This window comes from Anoplolepis gracilipes, chromosome 10 (genome assembly GCF_047496725.1).
Source record: "Anoplolepis gracilipes chromosome 10, ASM4749672v1, whole genome shotgun sequence".
NCBI lineage: Eukaryota > Metazoa > Arthropoda > Insecta > Hymenoptera > Formicidae > Anoplolepis > Anoplolepis gracilipes.
In genome coordinates, this window is record NC_132979.1 from 5,876,175 (window position 1) to 5,898,896 (window position 22,722).

Genomic DNA, 22,722 nt, shown 5'->3' on the forward strand with positions numbered 1-22,722 from the left:
TCTCATAATCTAGCATGCGTGACACTGTCCTATGACAGGTGACACGTTGACAAGTGTCACGGATGTATAATTCAATTATGACAGAACGATTATGGCCATCGGACCGGAGAATCGCACGGCCGCGGAATCCGAGGTCGAGTGTCCGTAAAGCGGCCAGAGAATGACGTCTCCTAGTGACTTATGCGCCATCAGGATGCAGCACTGCGTTTCCATGACGACCTCTTCGCGGAGATATGATCCTCCGGCGTCCTCCCGTAACTTAGCAACTGCGTTTGCCAGTGGAATTCCGCGATTCGCATGATATATACTGTATATAGTTTTTCATCATGTAAACTTTATTTACATCCAGCCATAATTTCAATAGGTAAAAATATTATCGTAAGTAATATTGCTTATTGTTTATATTTTACATCTCTGATATTATAATATATATATATATATATATATATATATATATTTACAAGTGCTTAAAGCATTTTAAAAATTTTATATTACGTCGCAGTTTAAAACCAAAAAATAATAATACGAAAATCATTTTTCAATTATTTTCTGTTATTATTTTCTATTACTTGTTCTGTGTAAATAAATAAGATGTAAGAAAAGGAAACATATATAGTTATGGAATATTATATGAATAATTGTTTTCTGGGAACATAATTGTATACAAATCTAAAGAATCTAAAGAACGAGAATTCTTCTGTTAAATATATATAAGAAACGCGAATATATATATTGTATACATATGTATAACGCAAAACTCTCTTTTCCAGAGAATATTATGAAGGGCCCGGAAATTTCTCGAGCCGAGCCTGCTTCTGGACGACGGCGTAAAGCATAAAGTGAACGACCACGGATAATTTGACCACGCGCGATAGTGGCTTCTTTTTAGATACACACTGTCTTACGAAACGCGTGGTCGTCAGTATCGCTCGTTGCACGCGGAGTGGATACTGTGATTTCGTATACTTGTCTGAAACGTACATGTGATTGCGTCAGAATTTTTTTTCAATAAAAGTGAATAAAACCACACGATGGCGACGGAAAATGTCGCCGGGACAATCAGCGCGGAGATGCCCCACGTGTCGAAGGAGAACAGCCGCGCCATGGGAAACGTCAAGGACGGCGTGATCGATTTCATTGCCGGCTCGCTTGGTAATAATGTCCAGAATAATCGCATTTTTATACACGGTATCCTTCTGTTTACACATTTACGAACAATCGTATATATATTGTAGAACGCGCGGATGAAGGCCAAAATCACGTACGTCGAGTATGCAACGGAAATTATCCAACTCGTAGGGTGTATCGAGATTTTAATCGTCGCCTTAGCGCACATTATAAGAAAAAGTTTCTGAGAGAAAATCGCGACGGTGTTTGCTGAATCGATCTATATAGAATTACAAAGCATAAAAAAATAAAAAGTTGCAGAGTATACAAAAAATTACAAAAATCAAAGATAATTTCAATGCGTCAAAGTATTATCATCGTAAAATAATATTGTTTATTGTTTAGATTTTATATCTCCGCTATATTATAATATATATTTTTAAATTATATATAAAACAAAATATTATTTACATTTATTATCATAATATATTGCAAATAATTCATCTTGGAATTTACATTTTAAATAAAATTTCAATTATATTATTGCATTCATTGTGCCTGTTATACATATACACATACACACATGCATGTACAGAAAAAGAGAGAGAGAGAGAGAGAGAGAGAGAGAAAATGAAAGAAGAGTGAAAGAGAAAGAATGTGTGTGTATTTATATACATATAAATATATAATTTTATATATAAATTATATATAATTGTTACTATTATATAATAAAAATCTATTAAAAAATTATTTTATTTTATACATATTTTTATATATATATAAATTTGTATGTAAGATAACACGTTTCGAGATTACTGTCTCGTAATGTTATCTTTCACACAAGTGTAATCAACTGATAAATCCGAATTCATAATCGATCAAACTAATGCCCCTGAGATCATGTCTTTTATAAAAAAAGAAGAAATAAATAGAGAGAAAGATAACAAAAGTTCTTTGTATTTATGGGAAAAATATATCTCTCACACACATTTTTATAACGATTTGCTTACAAATTATAACATGGATATTCAATATGCGATAAGAGTTGCAAATTTACTGCAAGCTGATATAGCAGCTTATTAAACCTGATTTTAATATTTGACATTCTTTTGTCAAGTGTTTATACTTGTTGGTTTAAACTAGTTTGATAGATAAGCTTATATTTTATTATAATATCGTCACATGTAAAATTTCCTATACGCGTTTTCATGTCGTAAATTGAGTAATAAATACATTTTTTAACAGGCGGTGTAGCACTCGTCTATGTAGGTCAACCACTGGACACGGTAAAGGTGAAGATGCAGACCTTTCCGTCTTTATATAAAGGAACGGTGAATTGCTTCTTGCGTACCTTAAGGACAGACGGTATCGCGAGGGGTTTGTACGCTGGGACAATCCCGGCGGTGGCCGCCAACGTCGCCGAGAATTCGGTATTGTTCGCAGCATACGGCGGCTGTCAGAAAGCGATCGTTCATTTATTAGGTAAATCGTAAACCACATTAATTTATGATTGAAATAATTTCCGATAAAAATTTTTTTCGACAAGCAAAGCTATACGTGTACCACCCAATATAATGTAATATGTAAATATATAAAAAAAATATAGTCACTGTTTTTAAGCAAATGATTAATTTTCTCTTACAGGTGCACAGAGCGTAAAAGAACTGAGTTCCTTCAGTAACGCTTGCGCCGGCTTCTTTGCCGCGTTTTTCTCCTCGCTTACGCTATGTCCGACCGAGTTGATAAAATGCAAGTTACAGGCGATGAAGGAAGTCGAACAGATGCACACAGCTAACAAATCCACGGTGAATAGCATCCGATGGCGGTAGTTTTTAATTGTAACCTTACGGGTAGTAATTTTAAGTGACATCGTCGTTATTCTCATTGTTTCTCAGAGACCTCGCTTAGGACCGTGGAATCTGACGAGACAGATTTTTAGGGAGCAAGGTGTAAGAGGCCTGTTTACAGGTCTGTCGTCAACGATAGCCCGAGAGATGCCAGGCTATTTCTTCTTTTTTGGCGGTTACGAGGCTACGAGGGAGCTGCTGACGACAAAAGGTCAGAAGCGGGACGATATCGGTTGGCAGAAAACGATGGTGGCCGGCGCGGTGGGCGGCACGATGCTCTGGCTAGTGATATTTCCTGCTGATGTGGTTAAAAGCAGAATACAGGTTCGTCTTTATCGTTGGAAAAACATAACCGTAATGATGTTGAATGTCTGTTGAGTTTAAAAAAATGTAGTTTAATTTTCATATTTTCTTTTAATTAGGTGCAAAATTTGAAAACACCCGCCTTGATAGTCTTCAAGGATATTTTGCGGCAAGAAGGCATTGGGGCGTTGTACAATGGATTGATACCGACTTTAATAAGAACGGTACCAGCAACCGCGACACTGTTCATCACCGTTGAATATACGAAGAAACTTATGTACAATTATTTTTGAAATCGGTTTCAGTATTCTCATGTGCCTGTCAAATCTTTTAATCCTAGGAAAATATTTCTTCTAAACACTCCAATTGTATGTTACACAAGCTCTACATTGCCTAGCTATCTGTAAATATTAGAAAATGAATGTAATATGTTTAATGTATATAATAAGAGAAATTGTTATTAACGTTTTTTAATGTTTAATAAAAACTATATTTCCAACAACCATCTCTCTCCACGTTATTTATATATCTTTCTGTATGTAATTAAAATATTTACACAATCGTATTATATTCCAAAGAATTTGTAGCAAAGAGGCAGTCTAAATTATGTAATTATTTTCTCCTAATTGTATACAACCTGGATTGTGACAGATCGTTCAATTAATATACAACTATTTTTACGTGTAAATCATTACAAAGAAACTAAATGAAAATATTGAAAACCAGTGATTTATATCTAATAGTTTGCAAGTCAAAATATATAGTTTATTAGTTAAATATATATTAATGAAATCTTGTGCAATATTATTTATTAGACTATTCTAATGCGTTATTCTTTAAAAATATAAGTTCTTTTAGGTAATTACACCTCTCCTGTGCAGATGCAAATTGGGTCCAAGAAATATGTGAAATCTGTAAAATATTAAAACATTTTTTTACTATTTGTCTTATTTTAATCAATTTTTCCAAACATTCTAAAACTAGATTTCTCGACATTTTTATTAATTTAAATTATCGTTTATCATGATTAACAATGATTAATAATGATACAAAAAGTTACAGAAAATTACTTAAATTATTAGTGATATTTCCATCAACAAATAGAATCAAACTTTAACATGAAACTTCAAGTTAATATTCAACAAATTATAGAGTTTTGTACGTGTGCGTTCCAAACTTGCATTTTTAACTAGATTGATACATTGATTATTCCATAAAACTTCTATAAACTTCCATAAATTTTCCATAAAACTTACCATGATTGGAGTATATCCAATTATGGATAACTGTCGTATTTTTGCAGCTAACATCCCAGCAGGTAAATTTTTGTTCTTTATCAAAAGACCATGGGGAGCCATGACAAGGGCAATCCATCTGATATTCTTCGAAGTTTCCTTGTCCACGCGTATGATCTCACCCGAGTGAAACTGCGATAAGTATTTCTCTGATGGTACGAGTCGATTCTGTTCATCTAAACAGAAGACAATGTCCGATGGTGCATAGTGTGGCAACGGTCGGACGGCCGACATATCCGATGTAGTATTAAACAACTCCTGTTAATGAAAGCATCTATAAGAGTATATGTAAAGAAAAAAAAATTATCCATTATGCGACAATATAGATACCTTACACGCTTGTAGTACGCCTTTAAAAAGCAGATTCCCCCGAGTTGATTCTGCCAAGCCAGTCTGGCAAAATTCCTTGAAATATTTCTGCAAGATATGATTAGATCCATTAATATATACGTCACTATGAATTTTTGACAAAAAATGTGACTATAGATAACGATCTCTTAACATACCTTCTCTAGGAACTGACATACAGAAGGCTTAAGAAATGGCCCATTGTATTCAGGTACTTCCAGCCGGAGGCTGTAGTCCAGCACACAATATTCGCGCGAGAGATAAGTATAATTGCTGCGGCATATCTTGTTCATATATTCGGGCGACATGATACGTTTAATCAAATCCGTAGGGTATATACTTAATATGGCTAGATATCCTAAAATACGTGAAGCAACTTGTGGATACCTGTCATGAAAGAAATATTATAAACATATCTAAAATAAAACAATTTCCTATCTTTAACAGAAAAGAGAGAATTCACACCTTTTACTTTAATATAAAAATCTTGTATCAACTAGAACGCTTACTCTGATATTTCCTGAGCTCGACTTGTGTCCCAACTAGCTCTGAGTTCCTCGATTACATTTTGATAGATACTGTTACTCGGATCAACGTTAAAACTAGCGAGTACAAAGAAAAATCTCTCAAAATCTTTTAATCTCGCTGTTTTTATTTCACTATTGAATCTAAGAATATATCAATCGTATGCATTATTTATCTTCTTTTTCATTTTAAAGCAATATACATAAGGATAAAATTTACCTTTTGATTATTCTATCTATGAGCTCCTCATCATATAACATAACCCTCGCACATGCGTGCGCGATGTGGATCAGAGACATCAACGTAAAACGCGGCTCGTGAGGTGCCAGAACGTTCAGTAAGTCCATAAATGTAGGAATTGCCGTGAGCTGCATACTATATCTGAAAGTAAGATATTAAAAGTAAAATATCAACAAATTAACTTATATTCGATAATATCTTACCGTATCAATTTAAAAATTGCTCCGATACTGACGCTGTCCACAATATCTATTTCGGCTATAGTTTTCTTCATGATTTCATCCAGAAAAATAATATTTCTAATTTTCGTGCCGGTTTTGAAGAAACCTAACGTTGCTACTGCCAATTCATTGATAGATAAATCGTTCATGCACCTTTCCAAACAATATTCAATCTCGTACATGTTTATAGGTGGCTTCCGACATATATTCAGAAAAAATAAAACTTGTACCAGTTGTTTAGAAGAGAGCTTATTAGGTTTGTTACCTAATTTCCTCATGGCGTACCACATATATTTAGATTTGTTGTTGCGCATCATCTGATATATCATATCACAGAGTAAGAGCATCTCGTTGATATTCAGTTGCAGATAGCGCTTCACGCATTCATTATCCACATGTTCGTAAAAACTGTGATAAAAACTATGACTTACAAAATTACAAAATGGCACTAGGTGCCGTATCATTATTATCAGATCATTATCGCTCAGCTTCTCTATAGGCAATGCTTTGAAAGCATTCATGTATTTGACCGGATCAATGCGCTTATCTTTGTTACCAGAAATATTGTAGGACACCTTCTTGATGGCCGATAATACCTCTTCGCTCGTCATCCGACTCCAATTCTGCTCCAGGAGTCCCAGAGCCTCCTCGTTCGAGACGTAAGCGTACGCCATGATCGGTCTCAACACCGTCTTCGAGTAGTTGCTCGAACTCAGAAATAGATTGTGAGCATATTCATTTTCCTGTAGTTTCTCCGGCTCAGTCCTCTTGTCGCTGTCACCGGTGACCTGTCGAATATTGACGTCGACCTGCTGACGATTGGTGGAAAGTACCGCGAATTCTCGGTACTGATGCAGTTTGCGCACGTGGTGCGCGTGTGACGTGCGCGTCAAACGATTATCGAGTCCGTGCTCTGACATCGTGTCGATCATCATCCGCTGGACATAGTTACCCTTGTCATTTAACCTCAACAGTACTGAATACATACACCGAAAACAGCTAAGCCTCTGCGCTAACACACTCATCATGAAAAGCTACTTGACAGCCGATTAAATAATTCGCGATTGATTTTCTTTCATGTCAACGAAAACACTTTTATAAAACTGCCCTCTTTTCTTCATTCAAAGTTTGAGGTTTGGACTTGGATAAACAGCGGTGTCTTGAATCTTGAACAACGTGCGCCACGAAAACTTTGTGACACAGATGAGCCATTCTGTTAAATTCTGTCCTCTTAGCATGACATCTTGTGTGCAAAACATAAAGTTCGAAGCAACCACGTGTCCATCTTGAATTGTAATTTTATTATCTTATGTTCCTATTCATGATATCGAATGGCCCTAACAGCACACATGTTCAAAAAATGTTTTTAAGAAATCCATAGAATGTTAAAATATATTTTAATATCCTGTTAATCTCTCATAAACATCTTTCGAACATGTGTGCTGATAGGGGGATAGCAGAAATAGCGAAAAATAGAGAAAAATGAAAATATCGATAAATTTTGACATAATTTATACAAATTATAAATTTTATAAAAAATATTTTTTTTTTTTACATAATTTCAGATCTACTTTTAATCTCTTTATGAGAAACATCTTGTGCACAGTTTTATAAATTAATTCGTTTAATTTTTTTGCAGATTTGTTGTGGAAATATACATAGTAATAGAAAAATAATGCAATAACTAATAAATATTAAATAGAGAGCAATAGCAGGATACATATAATATATATATATATATATAGTACATTGCAGACCGTAATTTAATCTCTATAGAACAATGAATGTATCGATGATATATAATTAAAGTTTATTTTGTACGATGCGATTAATACACGTGATTAGTTTGTTGCACCAAAAGTATATAATATATGTAAGAAGCCTTCTTTTTTCTTATCAAGTACATATACTTTATTTGAAACATAGGCGAAACATCAGAAACATTACATATATAACATCGTTTTACATTTCTCTCTTTATTTACAAGAACTTGATTTGCCGATCGCATGATAATCTTATGCACGAGTACGCATAATATGAATCCAACGAAACCTGAGCCACAAAGTCCTTTTAATGCGAGAATTGTATATTTGAAAATTGTATATGAGGAAGAATAATTTAAATAATTCACAGAATAACATTTCGTTTCGTTTTTCTAAACTATTGATAGATGTGTACAACGCGAGCTAAATTATATCATTACGTAAAAAGGAGTAAAAATTGATGACGAGTAAAGGTAAACGCTTTTACAATTAATTTCTGTAAAATTTAGTAAAAATTAAAATGTTCAATGCGCAAGATATATATATATATATATATCTGAAATGTTAATATGTATTTCTATATTTAAAACTATATATATTCAAAAATATAAAACAGAATGCTGAAAAATGTTTAAAAATCATGACGTAATCATTTAGCGCGTATTCATCCTACGAGATCGAAATAGTAAATTGGCTGTTCTCTTTCCGTTATGCTGGTCAAGTGTTTATTACCGAGAAATGTCAGAGTGCTAACAACATGCGTGCACGCGCATATTTTGATTTATTATTATTATTATTTTTTTTTTTTTTTCGTTTCGTCGAATTTGCAAGAAGATGAGGAAAAAGAGAGGAATAGATCTATCGGGGAGTAGAATCATAGGAAAAACACGGTGTAATTTTAGGTCGGAAAATATAATATAAAAGATAATCAAACGCGGACAAGAGTGATTTGTTTGGAAAGTAGTCAATCGGTCGGTTATCTCTTTGCAGAGCGTCGACATAATTATCCCGAGATCGCCGAGAAAATCAATAGTCCATATATACATCCTGTGGATCGACCCGCGGCAGCTTCTTCTTCGAATGAACAGGTAAAGCCTCAGCTGGATAAGCATCCCTGGGATTCTAAAATAAACAAAACACTAATTAATTTATTCATAATGAATCTCGCTATCTAAATTTTAATAATTTTGATTTAGTTTTACTTCAATTTTGTTCATTAATTTATTATTCTCTTTTATTAGTATATAACAGATTAGTATTACAATATTAAATAATTGTTGGTATTGTAAAATAAATGAGAGAAATTGATTTTCGAAATAATTTTTTAATGGAGAAATAAAAGCGAGAAAATTCGCGCTTAACTGTTATAATTATTTAATTACCATTTCACTCTTGGCAAAATTGAATCTAAAGTGTTATGATTCTTTTCTTTTACTTTACTTTTTTACATTTTTAATAATAATTAAAATAAAATACGTGTATTTTCTCGCTTTTTCGTGTATAAATATTTTTTTATATTAAATATTTTTATATCTTTTATTAAAAATGTGGCAAATATTCGTAAAATATATCTGTTAAATCAGAAAAGCGATTAAACTTTCTGAAAATGTTCTCATCACGTTATTGACCTATCTCGATAACGAAATGCTTTTACTTACGTCATCGAGAATTGCGATCAAAAATTTCATTCTAGGAAGCTTGCTGCAATCAGTCTCATCGCAGTTTATCGTACGCATGATAGGCAACGGTGGCAAGCGTTTCCTGATCTGTGAACCTCGGCAGGCAGGATCATATGGATTTCTCCTGTAATAACGCAATTCCACTTTATTCTGTGCCATTTTCTGTTTCTTTTTTCCAACAACATGACAAAAAGACAAATGAAAATGCAAAGCTTACTCGCAGTTCACTGCGCTGACCCAAGACTGATAGTAGCACACGACAATGGTGAAGATAATTATGCATCGTTGTACAAACGTCTGAAACGCGTTAATTAAAAAACATATTATATAAAGATAATTTACGTAAGAAATTATGTAAAGATAATCGGAGGAAGAATTTGCGCAACGTTGTCAATGAAATTTTAATTAATGAGTTTCCAATCAGCTTACAACGTAAAGTACGGCGACCAGAACTAAGCTGATTTTAACTATATAGATCGAAATTAACATTAAACTGACACGCCGTCAATGAAAGGAACTGTGAAAAGGATCAAAAGTGCAAGAAAGATTGTATCCTCGTCATAAAATACTGGCAATCTTACGTTCCGAGATGCTCTCCGAGATGTCCTTATCTTAACACGAGAGCGTACATTGGATGGAGCACTCGTCTTAACGAAAGGTCATCTCGTTTGGTCACTACAATCGTTACAGATCTCGATATTTCCGTCACCATTTATTTGTCAATATAGTGAAAAACGACGGCAACACTTCCATTTATGTCAGCCAATTTGCGGAGTTTCGCGTATTATCCGCGTTTCCGTTCAATTTTTCACGATCGATTTACAAACAAAGGGGAAAGGTTGGTATGTGAATTTCAAGGGATATCGCGTTTACGTTCCACATGTCGAACAAAGCTGTCTAATTTTGAATTTCATTTATCTAATATAATGATGAGGTATAAATACGGTCTAATATTTGTGTGTGCGATATCATATATTCAAACGATATCAGCCGCGTTTAATGTGATGATGGCGTGGGCGATTTTAATCCGTTTACATAACAGAGTAATTCGTAGATCTTAGTCGTAAAATTTGTCGATAAAATTATTTCATTTCCTAACTTTTTATTTTCCAATGAAAGCTCTAATTACGTCAATTATAACTTTAAGTCTCTTGTATAAGAAAGAAAGAATGAGAGAGGGTAAGAGAAAGGGAGATAAAGAGAAATACACAGATTTTCGAATCTTACTTGTAACAAAAATTTCGATCATAATATAAATAGACATTTTTTTTAAATATACAAATATGAAATAAATTTCAAATAAAATAATTCAATTAATAATCCTCTGTGGTAGAAAAATCTAACGTAATTAAAAAAATTTACAAGACATTATTGTAATTTTAGATTCAAACATAAATCTTGATTTCCAACTTTTTGGAAATTTTTAAAATTGTTTTATTAACTTTAATCAAATGAAATTATTATATTAAAAACTGTCGGAAGCACTGTATGTTATTCTGAAAACGAAAATAGATTGAAATATATCTCATTGTTATTTCTTATTCAAAAGGGATTGATCTTATTTAACATTCGCATTGCGATATTCAAAAGGGGTTGATCTTATTTAACATTCGCATTGCGATATTGTTGAAAGCGAATTTTTGGCTCTTTTCTTACACGCATGTCATTTTTACTCTTCTCAGATTTTTCGATGAAACTACCAGACTAATGATACTTGAAAAGAGGCATCGAGATTCTCTCTAGGAGCCACGTGATAGAAATTGTCTTCCCTCCGCCGGCCAGTAATGCTTATATGAAGATTACGTTCATTTGGAGCTTTTGTGCGATAGTTATCGTTTATTTATTTTAATACACCTACTCTCTATCGGTCCCGAGTCCGCGTTATTATCGGTCCTCGGTGTGATTGAGCGAAGTTGAACGCACTGATCACGTAGCGCACACGTCGTAAACAGGCATCCTCGTAGAAGCGTTTTTAGAATACAGGAATGAGATTTCTCCCTCATCCTACCTCGCCGTCGCACAAAAAAAAAAAAAAAAAAAAAAAAAAAAAAAAATCTGTAGGAAATATCCGCCGCATAAATATCGCCATCTCATATTATTCTCCGATGTTTGGTTTTGCATCTCGCACGAGCGGCTCTCTCCCTCTCTCTCGTATATTAATTTTCTTCAGTGAACTTATCCGAAGCTGACAATAGAATTTCTCGAGCGCGAACGTTTCTTCCGAGTCTCGAATCGACGTACATTGTACAAAATGCGTATACTCTGTTGCAAAAATATATTTTCTTTTGTCGCCAAGTAATTTGAAAAAGAGGGAAAAACGATAGCTTCTCGATGCAATGAATAATTTACATCTTTTTATCAAGCACGAAAATTTTAATTGTCAAACTGTCGCTCTTTAGGATTATTTATTAGCGAAAAATATGCATAATTTCAATCATAAGTTTGCCACGCTCTATTTGGATCGAAAAAACATATTTACGACATTTCTTGTAAACAAATTTATTTGTAAGTTCACTCAAACTCATATGTAAATGCGCGACGTAGACAAAAATAATTAGACAAATTTCTTAGAACATTTCAAATTAATTAGGATTGATAATGGGAATTAAGGGGCTGATAATTGGAAAATGCATAAATCTTCGACAATATAAAATTCCAAATAATAGAATATCTTGCATCGGATTCTTCATCATAAATTGCTATTTACATAAACATCCCTTTTTCAGAAAAATTTATATATTTGAAAAGTATAAAAGCAGAGAATCTAACAATTATTTTATTATATAAAAAGATATGGATTACTTGTATAAAAGATGCAAATATAAGAAATATCAATCAATCATGAGAAACGAGCGAGAAAAAAAAATTATTTTATTAATTCAAAGTATTTAAATTTGAGACTAATTAATAAATTAATATAATTTTACTTTATAATCAAATACACGAATTACACTCTCATACACTTGATGACTAAACTGATTATAATCGATGAATAGTATTATATGTATATCTTTACGTAGGGTACGCATAGGGTATAATACGAAGCGAATTTGAAAGTCGATTGTTATCGCATGAGAAATTTCGTTCTAATCTAGCAATTTGGCTTGAACAATATCCTGATAACCCAGATAATTCTTAATGTCGCTTCCGGGTATCTTTCCCAAGGCTTTGTACGTAATAGAGAATATACTATATGATCCTGACAGACATAACGAACAATGTATTTCATACCTCAGGGTACTTAGGCCATTTCACCCACATATATGTTCGACAATAATTATTTTCATATAATATACACAATATATGTATAAAAAAATAGTACTAGTAGGACATCAAAATTAATAATTAACATAAAACATGTGAAATGAAAAAAACATATGATATACTTTGTAGTGACAAAAGTGTTTCACCAAATAATTAAAAAAATTGTATAATACAAGATAAAGAGTTTCTAAGGTCATAAAAAAAATTTTATAAAATTCCCAGTCAACGATTTTTAAAAATTTAGGAAACAGTCTACTTCGCCCTTGTATATTATTTATTATAAATTGATATGTTTAAAAATAATACAAAATTTTTCATTTTTTTTCATATCTTGATACATGTATGTATATGTAGAAATATTACTCTATTGAAAAGAGAATCACGTATTAATACAAAATTTATCAAAGAGCCTACTCAATCGGAATAGGCAATGCCAGCGGCCAATCAGATTGTAGGACGATAATTGCCGCACACGGTTGATTTTGGTTAATTGGCGGCTATCATAATTGTGGAAATAATGCAAATGGATTTCTGCATGTTTGATAAGGCTCGTTGTGTCTGTAACTCATCCAGTCGATTATATCGCTTATGTATAATACATCAGAAACCGTTTCTTCATCTAAGAAAGTCACAATTATATAAATTTAATAAATAATATAAAGATATACTATGTTTTATATAATATTATAAATATTATAAATAATTATATAATATTTATATAATAAATAATATATTATAAAATTATTATTATTATTATTATATAAATAATAATAATAATTTTATAATATAAATAACATAAAATTATATTAATATAAATAATATATATATATATATATATATATATAATATAATAGATAATATATAATAATAGATAATAATGTTATATAATACTTGTATAAAAAAATAAATTATAATAAAAAGATTACATTAGATTAAAAAAAAAATTTTGTGCATATTACTTCATTAAAATACTATGATATGAAATATTAGTTTTACGGAATAATTTAATAACTAATTGCGTTTTACAAGAAGTAATCTGTTACGTAGAAAAAAGTTCGAAAGATTAAAATAGCTGATTAAATCGTGTAAATAATTCTAAAAAGTGCAAATTATAATTAATTTCGATAATTTCATGCGCCTGCATTTTATTCTCAATACATTAGGATAATTCAGGAGAACAATGCGACTTGCTTGATTATTGTATTCGGAACAAGTATCATAATTGAAAAATAACGCTTTTCGAGGAACAATACATCATTAAAGAAACGTCATGTATATTGAAACGTACAAGTACACGTGTGTAAAGGAAGACAGATACGAATTATCCCGAGATATGGTGACGAAATTCGCGACATTTCGGTCCGTGTTAATTGTTAAACAACATCATATGGATAGCTCCTAATCACGTTAACTCGCATCTTTCTTCGTTTATGTGACACAATGTCGAGTCGTTGACCACTTTATCCTTGTTAATCCAGCTGCAAGACATATTTCTATTTTTGAAAAAACACCGCAGATTTAATACCGCAGCCTTGTTTACTTCATTTGTGAGACATTTTACAGTTCTGCAGCGAATGTGTAGTGTGGGATTTTGCGACATTTGTTCTGTATAAAAAAATTGCAATAAACATATAGTATATACATGAATATCTTTTTCGAGATAATTTATGTTTCGATATTCGATCAAGCGATAATTACAATTATCGGGTTGAAATACGATCGTAAACTAATAACGACTCTGCGGTATAATTATCATACGAAAACAGATATGTATTTACGTCAACGCGATATCGTTATTATCTAAAAAAATATGATGCACGTTAATTCTCAGTTACGTATACTCTTTTCACGATTTATCATCATTAATTTACTTGGTTGTTCCGATTTTGTTTTATTGAATAATAAATCGATCAAATGTGTGTAAGCAAAATAAACAGTCTTAAATACGAAATTGGTGATTATTATGATAATTACGATACTACATTTTACCCTAATTTTCCAACATGATATTAATAAAGTGCGCGATAATAATGTACCATAATATATTATCTAAAAATATGTAATGTAAATTCAGCTCTTTACATATTCGTCCATTTAATTAAATAATAGCGACAAATTAAGTGCAAGCGCAGTCTTTTAATTAAATATCACCAAAGGGTAATCTGATTAGGTACGTTGCAAACATTGTAATACAGAACGATTTGCATGAAGAATTCGAGCAAATACGTATGCAATAATGTATATATTTTTGTGATGATATAAGGAGTATAAATGGTGAATCTCACAAAATACAGATATCGATTAATATTAAAATGGAGAATACTTATGTCAATTTGCATTTGTTCGCGTTTTACAGAACAGAACAAGAATTCTGCTCTCAAACTTAGCCTGTTAACAGTTAGTTTAGAAAACTTCTCTGTATTCCTACAAGTATTTTAATTCGTTGTCTCACATCTTCTTTCTTATCCTTTCAGTCAGCTGCTTCTCTTTATATTGTTTTTTCAATTGATATTGAAATAAATTATTTAACGTATAATCTGTTTGTGTAATTATCTTATCTTTTCATATTAATAATTAAATATAATAGGCATAAAAGTAGCAATATTGCTAGCGCTTTGACTATTGCAGTACAGCGTTTTTCTCTTTTTCGTTTAGATTTTTGTTATATCTACGTTTTTACTTTTTTGTGCGCTCAATAAAGTTTTTAGTATTTCACTGCAAAGGCATAGAAGAAAAAAGAAACAATTTTCAATGTCTTCAATAATATCTCAAAATGTCAACTGGCCAATTTTTCATTTATAAATATAAATTAACACAATTATCAAAATTTTAATCTGATAACTGTATATAATACATTTTATCAAGTTTGTCTTTCGTTATCTTGACTTCAATATCGAATAGACGTGTGTACAGGATGTTCGTTTTTCGCGCGGTGTTTTTTTATTCACCCCCTTTTATTGTTTCTTCGCGGGGTGATATCAATTACCAAGGTCGGTAGATCGCACTCGTTATTTTTGAGGGAACATTATACACTGTTTGTGTATGCTAATGGTAGAAGAGTACAAACGATCCGTAAAAGTGGATTTGTAAAGCGAAGTGTCTTGTACGCGGAAATTGAGATACAATTTCGGAAAAGGGCGACTTTCACGCTTATCCGTCGCGTATTAAATGCCACGTTTTACGACAAGAGACCTACTCTTTTACGGTACATAAGTTCAATTACATCCTTTCTTCTTTTTTTATCGCGATGCACGTTCCTTCGCCCGATATTATTTCGCTATGCGGTGTAATTTATGAGACTATTATTTATTCTCTCTTTCTCTCTCTCTCTGTCTCAGTTCGAGAGAAATAAATTTTCTTCCCGTATTTCAGTCTTTGGAAATAACATTTCCTTCGTAACATTTCCTTAAGTGAATTTAATCGTTTTGTAGACGTTTGCTCGTGACATGTTAAAGTGATAATGGATTAGTATTTCTCGCGTGATGCAATTGTACTTGTAACAATTGTTACAATTGCATACGGTGTGTTTGATTTGTATAATTCATCCACGTAAATTATATTATCATAAAACAAAACAGATAAAATTATTATATAAAGTGTCTCCACCGAAAGGACTTTAGAGAAAGATTCTTTGACAAATTTAAAGTCAATTTTACACTGAAAATAAAACAATGCAAAAGAGAAAAGAAACACAGATTGCTTTAAACGTATTTCTTTTCCTTTCAGAAATTTCATGCAAAGAATTGAAAAATTCCGACGAATAATGACCTCTGTTATAACATTTTGTTTAAGTAAAAATTGGCTACAAAGGATCGATTTCTAAAATATTTTTCTTAAAACGTCCCGCATATTCACTTTAAAATATCGAAAACTCAATCAATTTTGTATCTTGCAAATCTAGCTTATATTTTCCATATTTGCGAAGGTGGAAAAGAGGAAGAGAAGAGAAGAGAAAACAGAAGCTGTGTTTGATAACTATATCTTCACAGAAGGATACATTGTACGGTTCATCTAGATTTTGCATCCTGGTGCGTGAAAGGAAAGAGAGGGGAGAAAAGGGTCAACATGATAAAATCGTTCCGTTCCCACGCATGTTTTTACATTTATAATTCGCAAAGTTTTCACGACGTTCAAAACCCCCTCTCAGAGGAAGCAAAATGTTGACTTCCTTTTGACACTGATAAACGATCGCGACTCGATTCAGCCGCGTAATTGCGCGATAGATTCGCTCCTTTATTCGATATCGCAACTTCACTTGGTTAATGACACGCGTTTTCGAGCGCGTGTAGACGCCATCGAGGGAAATGAGGCGAGACAAGAAGGAAACAGACATATAAAGAAAAAAGAGATAGAAAAAAAAAAACGAGAACGAGACGGGATAAGCGACGGGGTGCGAAACACCCCACGGTAGGGGCGAAGGGGAACAGCGAGAGGGGCAGTCGACGAGGGAGTTGCGCTTGTCTCGGATATGGGACGATCTGGCGTCTCTCCGTCTGGTGGCACACAAAAAGCATCGTTCCTCCTACGCTTTCTCCTGCTTCCTCGCTTCGGTTCCGCTGTATCTTCGATCATTGCCAATCACCCGATCCGTCGATTCATTTTTCTCATTTCTATCAGCGATGCGATTGGAGTCGTGGAAGCAGAGTCTTTTATATCTCGTAGTCCCTAATTCATTAATTATCGAGCGATATATCTCCCCTCTTTCGTCCGTCGACGCCCGCGATTGCGGTTCTCGATAAAGGATTGCCCGCGCGAATTCATTGTCCGACGATTTTCATCGTAGGATTATCCCGCGGATTGTCGTTCGAACAGGCGACGTGGTAGGACCATCTTGAGAGGAGATAGTTTCTTTGGCTGGGGGCGTATTATATTCGCTTCATCCGGGATTGTTTTCCCTTAAAAGTCGGTCAGTCGAATCGTGATGTCGTATTTTCTTAACTAACGTCTTTTAAAAGTTGTCCTTTGTCTCTTTCTTCCATGGACCAGATAAAGCGTTGAATAATATTACGTCACGTGAAATCGTAAAATCACATTGATTGAATTATTATTCTGTTTGGTTACACGTCGTTACTTTTTATCGCCGCCATAATATCTAATAATTTAACCGGAATATAATTTCAACCACTAATGTGTATCGCGAAGGAAATATTTCACAATTAAGGAAGATTGATGAGTCCGAGGAATTATTGTCGTAAAAGAATACTTAGTATATTGTCGAGAGAAAATAACGAAAGCACTTCTCGTAAAATCTCCCACTCACGGTCACCGTGTATACTTACAAACATATACACGTTCACTAACTGGCAGCGAGTAAAGAAACTTTATGCACTCTCTGGCGACTACTCGGACTAGACATAATGTCTCCAACATCTCCGCAACGATTACATTTGCCCTTTGATATGGTTTGTTCCGGTCGGAAATACACGCGCGATATTAACTTGCAAAACTAACTCGTGCTATTCCGATACGCGGCCAAGGAACATGGACAACAAAATTTGGAGATTTTTCCAACAAATACACTGCATTCACTGCAAAATGTTCGAAAGATATTAATGATTATCTCTGTCGACAACATTATAAGTAACTAATTAATAAATATTCAGAATACGATTTCTTCTTCAAATTTTGCTATTATAGAATTGGTTCAATTATAGATTTAATAATTAATAAATTGATCTAATAATTAATATGAGTACGATATCTTATATATATATATATATATATATATATATATATATATATATATATATATATATTATATATATATATATATATATATATATATATATATATATATATATATATATATATATATATATATGTATGCATACATACAAGATGTTCATTGACTTCATTACTCGCTATATATTTTAATAAAACAGTGCTTAAATTCTTACAGATTTTTGAAGATTTTATTAATAATCTGAATATTTTTTTATTAAAACATTATTAATAATAACGCACATACATCGACAATTAAGAAGACTTGAAGTACTTGCAATAATTTTGTTTTATTCCAAAAATTATCTAATTAATTTATTCATTTTAATAAATGTTCAAAATTACTTCCGTTAACTTCTAAACATTTATTAAATGTTCAAAATGACTTCACTGTCACTTCTAAATATTTATTTATGCGATAACAAACTGAACGCCATGCATTTATACTTCAAACTTTTATGTGTACATTATTATTAAGAAGACTTTCAGTAAAAGAAGTTTGGATTGATAAGAGCTTTAAAAATATAATATGTATAAGAATTTAATCATTGTTTGATTAAAATTTATTAAATTTTAATAAAAAATTTTAAAAAAGAATTTAATCGTTGTCAATTAAAATTTTATGCCCTTTATTTGCCCTTCTTATGATGGATATAAAATTTCATTTACTACAGAATATAAAAAGCTTTTTATTTAATAAAATTTAAAAAATATTGTATCTATATCTTTAACAGTTCCTTAGAAAATGATGTGTAATAGAGTTAGTAAAAGTCTGTACATATAAAACTTATTTTATAGATAGAACTTCTATTAACAATATATTGAAATACTTTGCCAGGAAATTCAACAAAGTTCTACCAAAGAACACTTGAAGGATTTGAATGAATTAGAATGTTAACAATGTTAAACCATGTACAGATATATTCAGCAAGTAATTTTGAGCATTTTTTTGTGAAAATAAGCAGAACGCTAAAATACAAAACTCGCTATACCTCAAAAACAAGATTAAATTGCACACGTGTATTTGTAGAAATTTTTTTTATTGTCTTTAAATGCTAATTGCATTCCTAAAAATGGCTCTCAAATATTACAACACCTTGTATATACATGCATAGATATTCACACACGCTTACTATTGTCGCATATTTTTAAAAATTTCGAATTATAGTTACAAATAATATATTCTTTCTAGAATTTCTGTCTTTTACTGTGTATATTGGCCGATGATATATAGTTTTTAACCGAGTTTAACAGATTTGCGATGGTCTATGATATGTGACATTTCGAATACCACGGGACACATTGCTAGAGTAACGATGACATGTCAAGCGCGTAGCCTATTCGAAAAACTGTTGCTGCGAACGCAGTTGATGTATATTGTCAGAAGTCTCGCCCAATCAACATCTATTCCATGTCAAGTTCTCCCTTTGACATGATACAATTCTCAAAAAAAAGTATCGAGAGCTCTGTGATAAAACCATTTTAATATGCATACCTCTCTTTCGGCAAATGAATGTAAAGAAATATTTAAACCAAAATAAGCTGAAAATCCATGCATTTAATTTGAAAGATCGTATACGCAATTAATTAAAGTGTTTCTATCACAATAGATTTTTATGATTTACGAATGTTAGTCTAATAGATATGCGTAAAAAAATGTACATATGCTAGAGAAACGATAGATTTATAGAACGATTTAGAGAACAAAAATAGACTTTAACACACCACGTTCTCCATTGCAATATAAAAAAATATTTAGATAAATAATAAAAAAATTATTGAGAGGAATTTGCTGGAGTTTGAAAAGCGAAAACAATTTTATCTACGAGAAATACTATCTCACGTAAGAATAATCCAGAGCGCCGATCGATTTTTTCGCCATCATCGGGTTGGAACTTCGGAGAAGGGTAATTCGAAAATTTCACGAGGACGTCTTTTCGTATATGCGTGCTGCTGCTTAACGCGCGATCGTAACGGAGAACGAGGGAGGCACTTTATCCCTTTAGTTTCGATTGCACACCTCCAGATGTAAAAACTAAAACTGGCGAACGAGCAAACTAAAACGCGCGAACGAAGTCATAATTTGCGTCCAGCTTATAATGCAATCGCCGATTGATTAATCTTTCGTAAACATGTAGTTTGTGTTATAAAAACCTAATGTGTGTTTTGCCGCACTCGTAGGTACTTTCTTTTTATTATTAATTACATGTGTATTCATTTTTTGTGTCCTTATATATGTATATTATTTATACAAACAAATAGACAATAGAGTTACCATTCACACGATCAAGGATTGCAATTGATACGAATGGAATAATTATTGATTGCAATATTTCGAAAAATACGTTAACAGTTTTTCGCATAAATACGCAGATATGTAAACAAATTATTTTATATATACCGTTTGTTAAATATAAAAAAGCTCATCGGTCAAATTTACTAAACAAGCATCGCGTTGAAATCTTTTCTTCTTTGTTTCCAAGAAATATGGGAGATATATTTCCCTCAATTTTCCATTTTATCCCTTTCTTTGCTTTATTGTACTGTTAACAAAAAAAAAAAAAAAATAATAATAATAATAAATGCGTCCGCGATTCACGAGAACACGCTGAAAAATCTCTGAAAGACGAAGTTTAAATCTTGACGCAAGTCTGCAAACTGTGTATCATCCCCGTTCGCGTTCCACTCGTTGTGGCAAAAGAAAGGGATGAGAAAAATAAGATAGATAAAGGAAGACAAAGAAAAGGAGGAAGAAAAGCGAATGATACTCACGATCGTCATTGTTGAAAGAGGAACCTTTCGCTCTTCTGTCCCTCGCTTCTGTAACCACAATAGCACTGGTCCCGCGTCTGTTCCGTCGTTTGGTACCGCTTCTTCCTCTTATTTACGAAGCACGGGTCGCGTCACGAGGGATGATGCTCAAAGTCGTGGTAGCGTACGTGGTGGCTGGTAGCAGGGTACGTTTCTCGCTTGGGTACCGCCAAATAGAATTGAAGAGAGGCGAAAGAGCTCCAAGAGTTTCGAGGTCAGAGGGCGAATGATTTGGCGGAACTTGCGCGGGCTACATTTATACCGCTCTCTCATCCCTCTGTCCCCTCTACCCCTCTTCGTTCTTCGTTCGTCGTGCGAGAGCAAGAACGGATCGGTTCTCTCTGGTGGGCGCCACGCATCCACCACCACCGTCGCCGGTGGATGAACGCGTTCCTCCTCTGCTCGTCAGAGAGTGCGTATCCTAGTCCCGTGTCCTTATTACGTCATCGTCCGCCGCAATCTCCACCCAGAAAATACGAGAGAGGAAGAAAAAGAAAGAGAAAGAAGGAGAGGAAAAGAAAATAAAGAGGGGATGAATTTTGTTCGTATACGAAACTGAATGAAAAGTTGCGGCCAAGAGATGACACTTGCGAAGGCGGAGGTACAAAATGCTCGTAAATAACCTTATAGGATAATACGAGATAGTTTTTATTATGCATTCTTTACGTTACAAGCAACAGTATATATATTTTGCAATATTTTTTCGTTCAAACGCGCGACTATCGAGAATCTCAGTGCATTAGATTTTTCTAATTTAGTGTGATTGCGTAATTTCTTTTCAATGAGAAAAACAACATGTACATTTTACTGCTTCGACATTTTCGATTCTAGGGATTAAAATATATTGAAAATACAACTAAATAAACAAGGACACACAACGGCAATTTATTCATAATTTTAACGCTTTAATAAAATAAAAGTTGTTGTTTTATCTCATCTAAAATAAAATATCTAAAATTATCTTATAAATAACTCTGAATATTGTTAATATTTGAAAATCTATATATATTTATATATATAGAGGTATATTTATATAGAGGATATATATATATATATATATATATATAAGGATATTTGATAATGTATCACCTCTCGTGTGCAGATAAAATGGGTTAAATCGAGTAGGAAAAAGTCCTATATAGTTTTATGATTTTCATAATTATTAAATAATAAAAAATCAATTATAAAAATCGGCTAATTCGCGCGAGAAGAGACAGCTCATTATATTACACAATTGTTAGGCATGTAATGAAGCGTTGAGGTTAAAATCAAAACAACTGTTGCATCGCTTAACAACCCCATAACAATGGGATGTCTCTTCTTGCAGTATTGACTAATTTTTTTACATTAATTTCTTATTAATTATCTAGTTAATTATTTAATTTGTTCATTTCTATTTAATTATATGTATATTAAAAATCGCAAAAGAACTTTCCTGGTCGATTTAACCCGCTCTACCTACATACAAAAGATAATAGACGGTTATTACTAAATACTCTATTTATATGTATATGTATTAGAACTATGCGATTTCAAAATGGTATGCAAAATCGGTTCAACTAATCAAGATACCAAAATAACTGACAAAATCGATTCGC

At 32.6% G+C, this 22,722-nt stretch overlaps 3 protein-coding genes across 7 annotated transcripts; 1 reads left to right on the forward strand and 2 right to left on the reverse strand.

Moving 5' to 3' along the window:
* The first annotated feature begins 53 nt into the window (after window positions 1–53).
* Window positions 54–3,550, forward strand: LOC140669978 (mitochondrial ornithine transporter 1). Of its 3 annotated transcripts, none has more exons than XM_072900248.1 (6): window positions 54–378; window positions 771–1,152; window positions 2,353–2,589; window positions 2,752–2,912; window positions 3,003–3,278; window positions 3,377–3,550. In XM_072900248.1, the coding sequence occupies exons 2-6, from the start codon at window positions 1,032–1,034 to the stop codon at window positions 3,548–3,550; spliced, it is 969 nt and encodes a 322-aa protein (XP_072756349.1). In that variant the 5' UTR covers window positions 54–378; window positions 771–1,031. The 3 variants fall into 3 exon arrangements, with proteins under 3 accessions (XP_072756349.1, XP_072756350.1, XP_072756351.1); XM_072900249.1 differs by having other exon boundaries at window positions 54–364; XM_072900250.1 differs by lacking the exon at window positions 54–378 and adding an exon at window positions 1,236–1,261 and having other exon boundaries at window positions 1,018–1,152.
* Window positions 2,750–7,072, reverse strand: LOC140669977 (uncharacterized). 2 transcript variants are annotated; one of them, XR_012047446.1, is made up of 8 exons: window positions 5,869–7,072; window positions 5,645–5,806; window positions 5,410–5,568; window positions 5,059–5,287; window positions 4,883–4,969; window positions 4,514–4,810; window positions 3,400–4,169; window positions 2,750–3,325 (listed from the first exon to the last, which is right to left on the reverse strand). XR_012047446.1 is itself a non-coding variant. In XM_072900247.1 (8 exons), exons 1-8 carry the CDS (start codon window positions 6,912–6,914, stop codon window positions 3,651–3,653), a joined length of 2,034 nt encoding a protein of 677 aa, XP_072756348.1. In that variant the 5' UTR covers window positions 6,915–7,072; the 3' UTR covers window positions 3,573–3,650. The 2 variants fall into 2 exon arrangements, 1 of the variants encoding a protein (XP_072756348.1); XM_072900247.1 differs by lacking the exon at window positions 2,750–3,325 and having other exon boundaries at window positions 3,573–3,658; window positions 4,124–4,169.
* A 610-nt stretch (window positions 7,073–7,682) lies between these two features.
* On the reverse strand, window positions 7,683–22,107 carry LOC140670531 (uncharacterized). Of its 2 annotated transcripts, none has more exons than XM_072901180.1 (4): window positions 9,758–10,493; window positions 9,546–9,625; window positions 9,308–9,452; window positions 7,683–8,771 (listed from the first exon to the last, which is right to left on the reverse strand). In XM_072901180.1, exons 1-4 carry the CDS (start codon window positions 9,815–9,817, stop codon window positions 8,676–8,678), a joined length of 381 nt encoding a protein of 126 aa, XP_072757281.1. In that variant the 5' UTR covers window positions 9,818–10,493; the 3' UTR covers window positions 7,683–8,675. The 2 variants fall into 2 exon arrangements, with proteins under 2 accessions (XP_072757281.1, XP_072757283.1); XM_072901182.1 differs by lacking the exon at window positions 9,758–10,493 and adding an exon at window positions 21,086–22,107 and having other exon boundaries at window positions 7,685–8,771.
* Between the last annotated feature and the right edge of the window lie 615 nt (window positions 22,108–22,722).

What these genes read in the sequence shown, in the direction of transcription:
- LOC140669978 (XM_072900248.1), top strand. Translation starts at nt 1,032, where the DNA reads ATGGCGACGGAAAATGTCGCCGGGACAATCAGCGCGGAGATGCCCCAC. An exon ending in TTTCATTGCCGGCTCGCTTG is followed by an intron (nt 1,153 to 2,352) that starts GTAATAATGTCC and finishes ATTTTTTAACAG; the next exon opens with GCGGTGTAGCACTCGTCTAT. An exon ending in AGCGATCGTTCATTTATTAG is followed by an intron (nt 2,590 to 2,751) that starts GTAAATCGTAAA and finishes TTTCTCTTACAG; the next exon opens with GTGCACAGAGCGTAAAAGAA.
- LOC140669977 (XM_072900247.1), bottom strand. Translation starts at nt 6,914, where the DNA reads ATGATGAGTGTGTTAGCGCAGAGGCTTAGCTGTTTTCGGTGTATGTAT. An exon ending in GCAATTTTTAAATTGATACG is followed by an intron (nt 5,807 to 5,868) that starts GTAAGATATTAT and finishes TCTTACTTTCAG; the next exon opens with ATATAGTATGCAGCTCACGG. An exon ending in ATAGATAGAATAATCAAAAG is followed by an intron (nt 5,569 to 5,644) that starts GTAAATTTTATC and finishes ATATATTCTTAG; the next exon opens with ATTCAATAGTGAAATAAAAA.
- LOC140670531 (XM_072901180.1), bottom strand. Translation starts at nt 9,817, where the DNA reads ATGTTAATTTCGATCTATATAGTTAAAATCAGCTTAGTTCTGGTCGCC. An exon ending in TGGTCGCCGTACTTTACGTT is followed by an intron (nt 9,626 to 9,757) that starts GTAAGCTGATTG and finishes AACGCGTTTCAG; the next exon opens with ACGTTTGTACAACGATGCAT. An exon ending in GTCAGCGCAGTGAACTGCGA is followed by an intron (nt 9,453 to 9,545) that starts GTAAGCTTTGCA and finishes GCGTTATTACAG; the next exon opens with GAGAAATCCATATGATCCTG.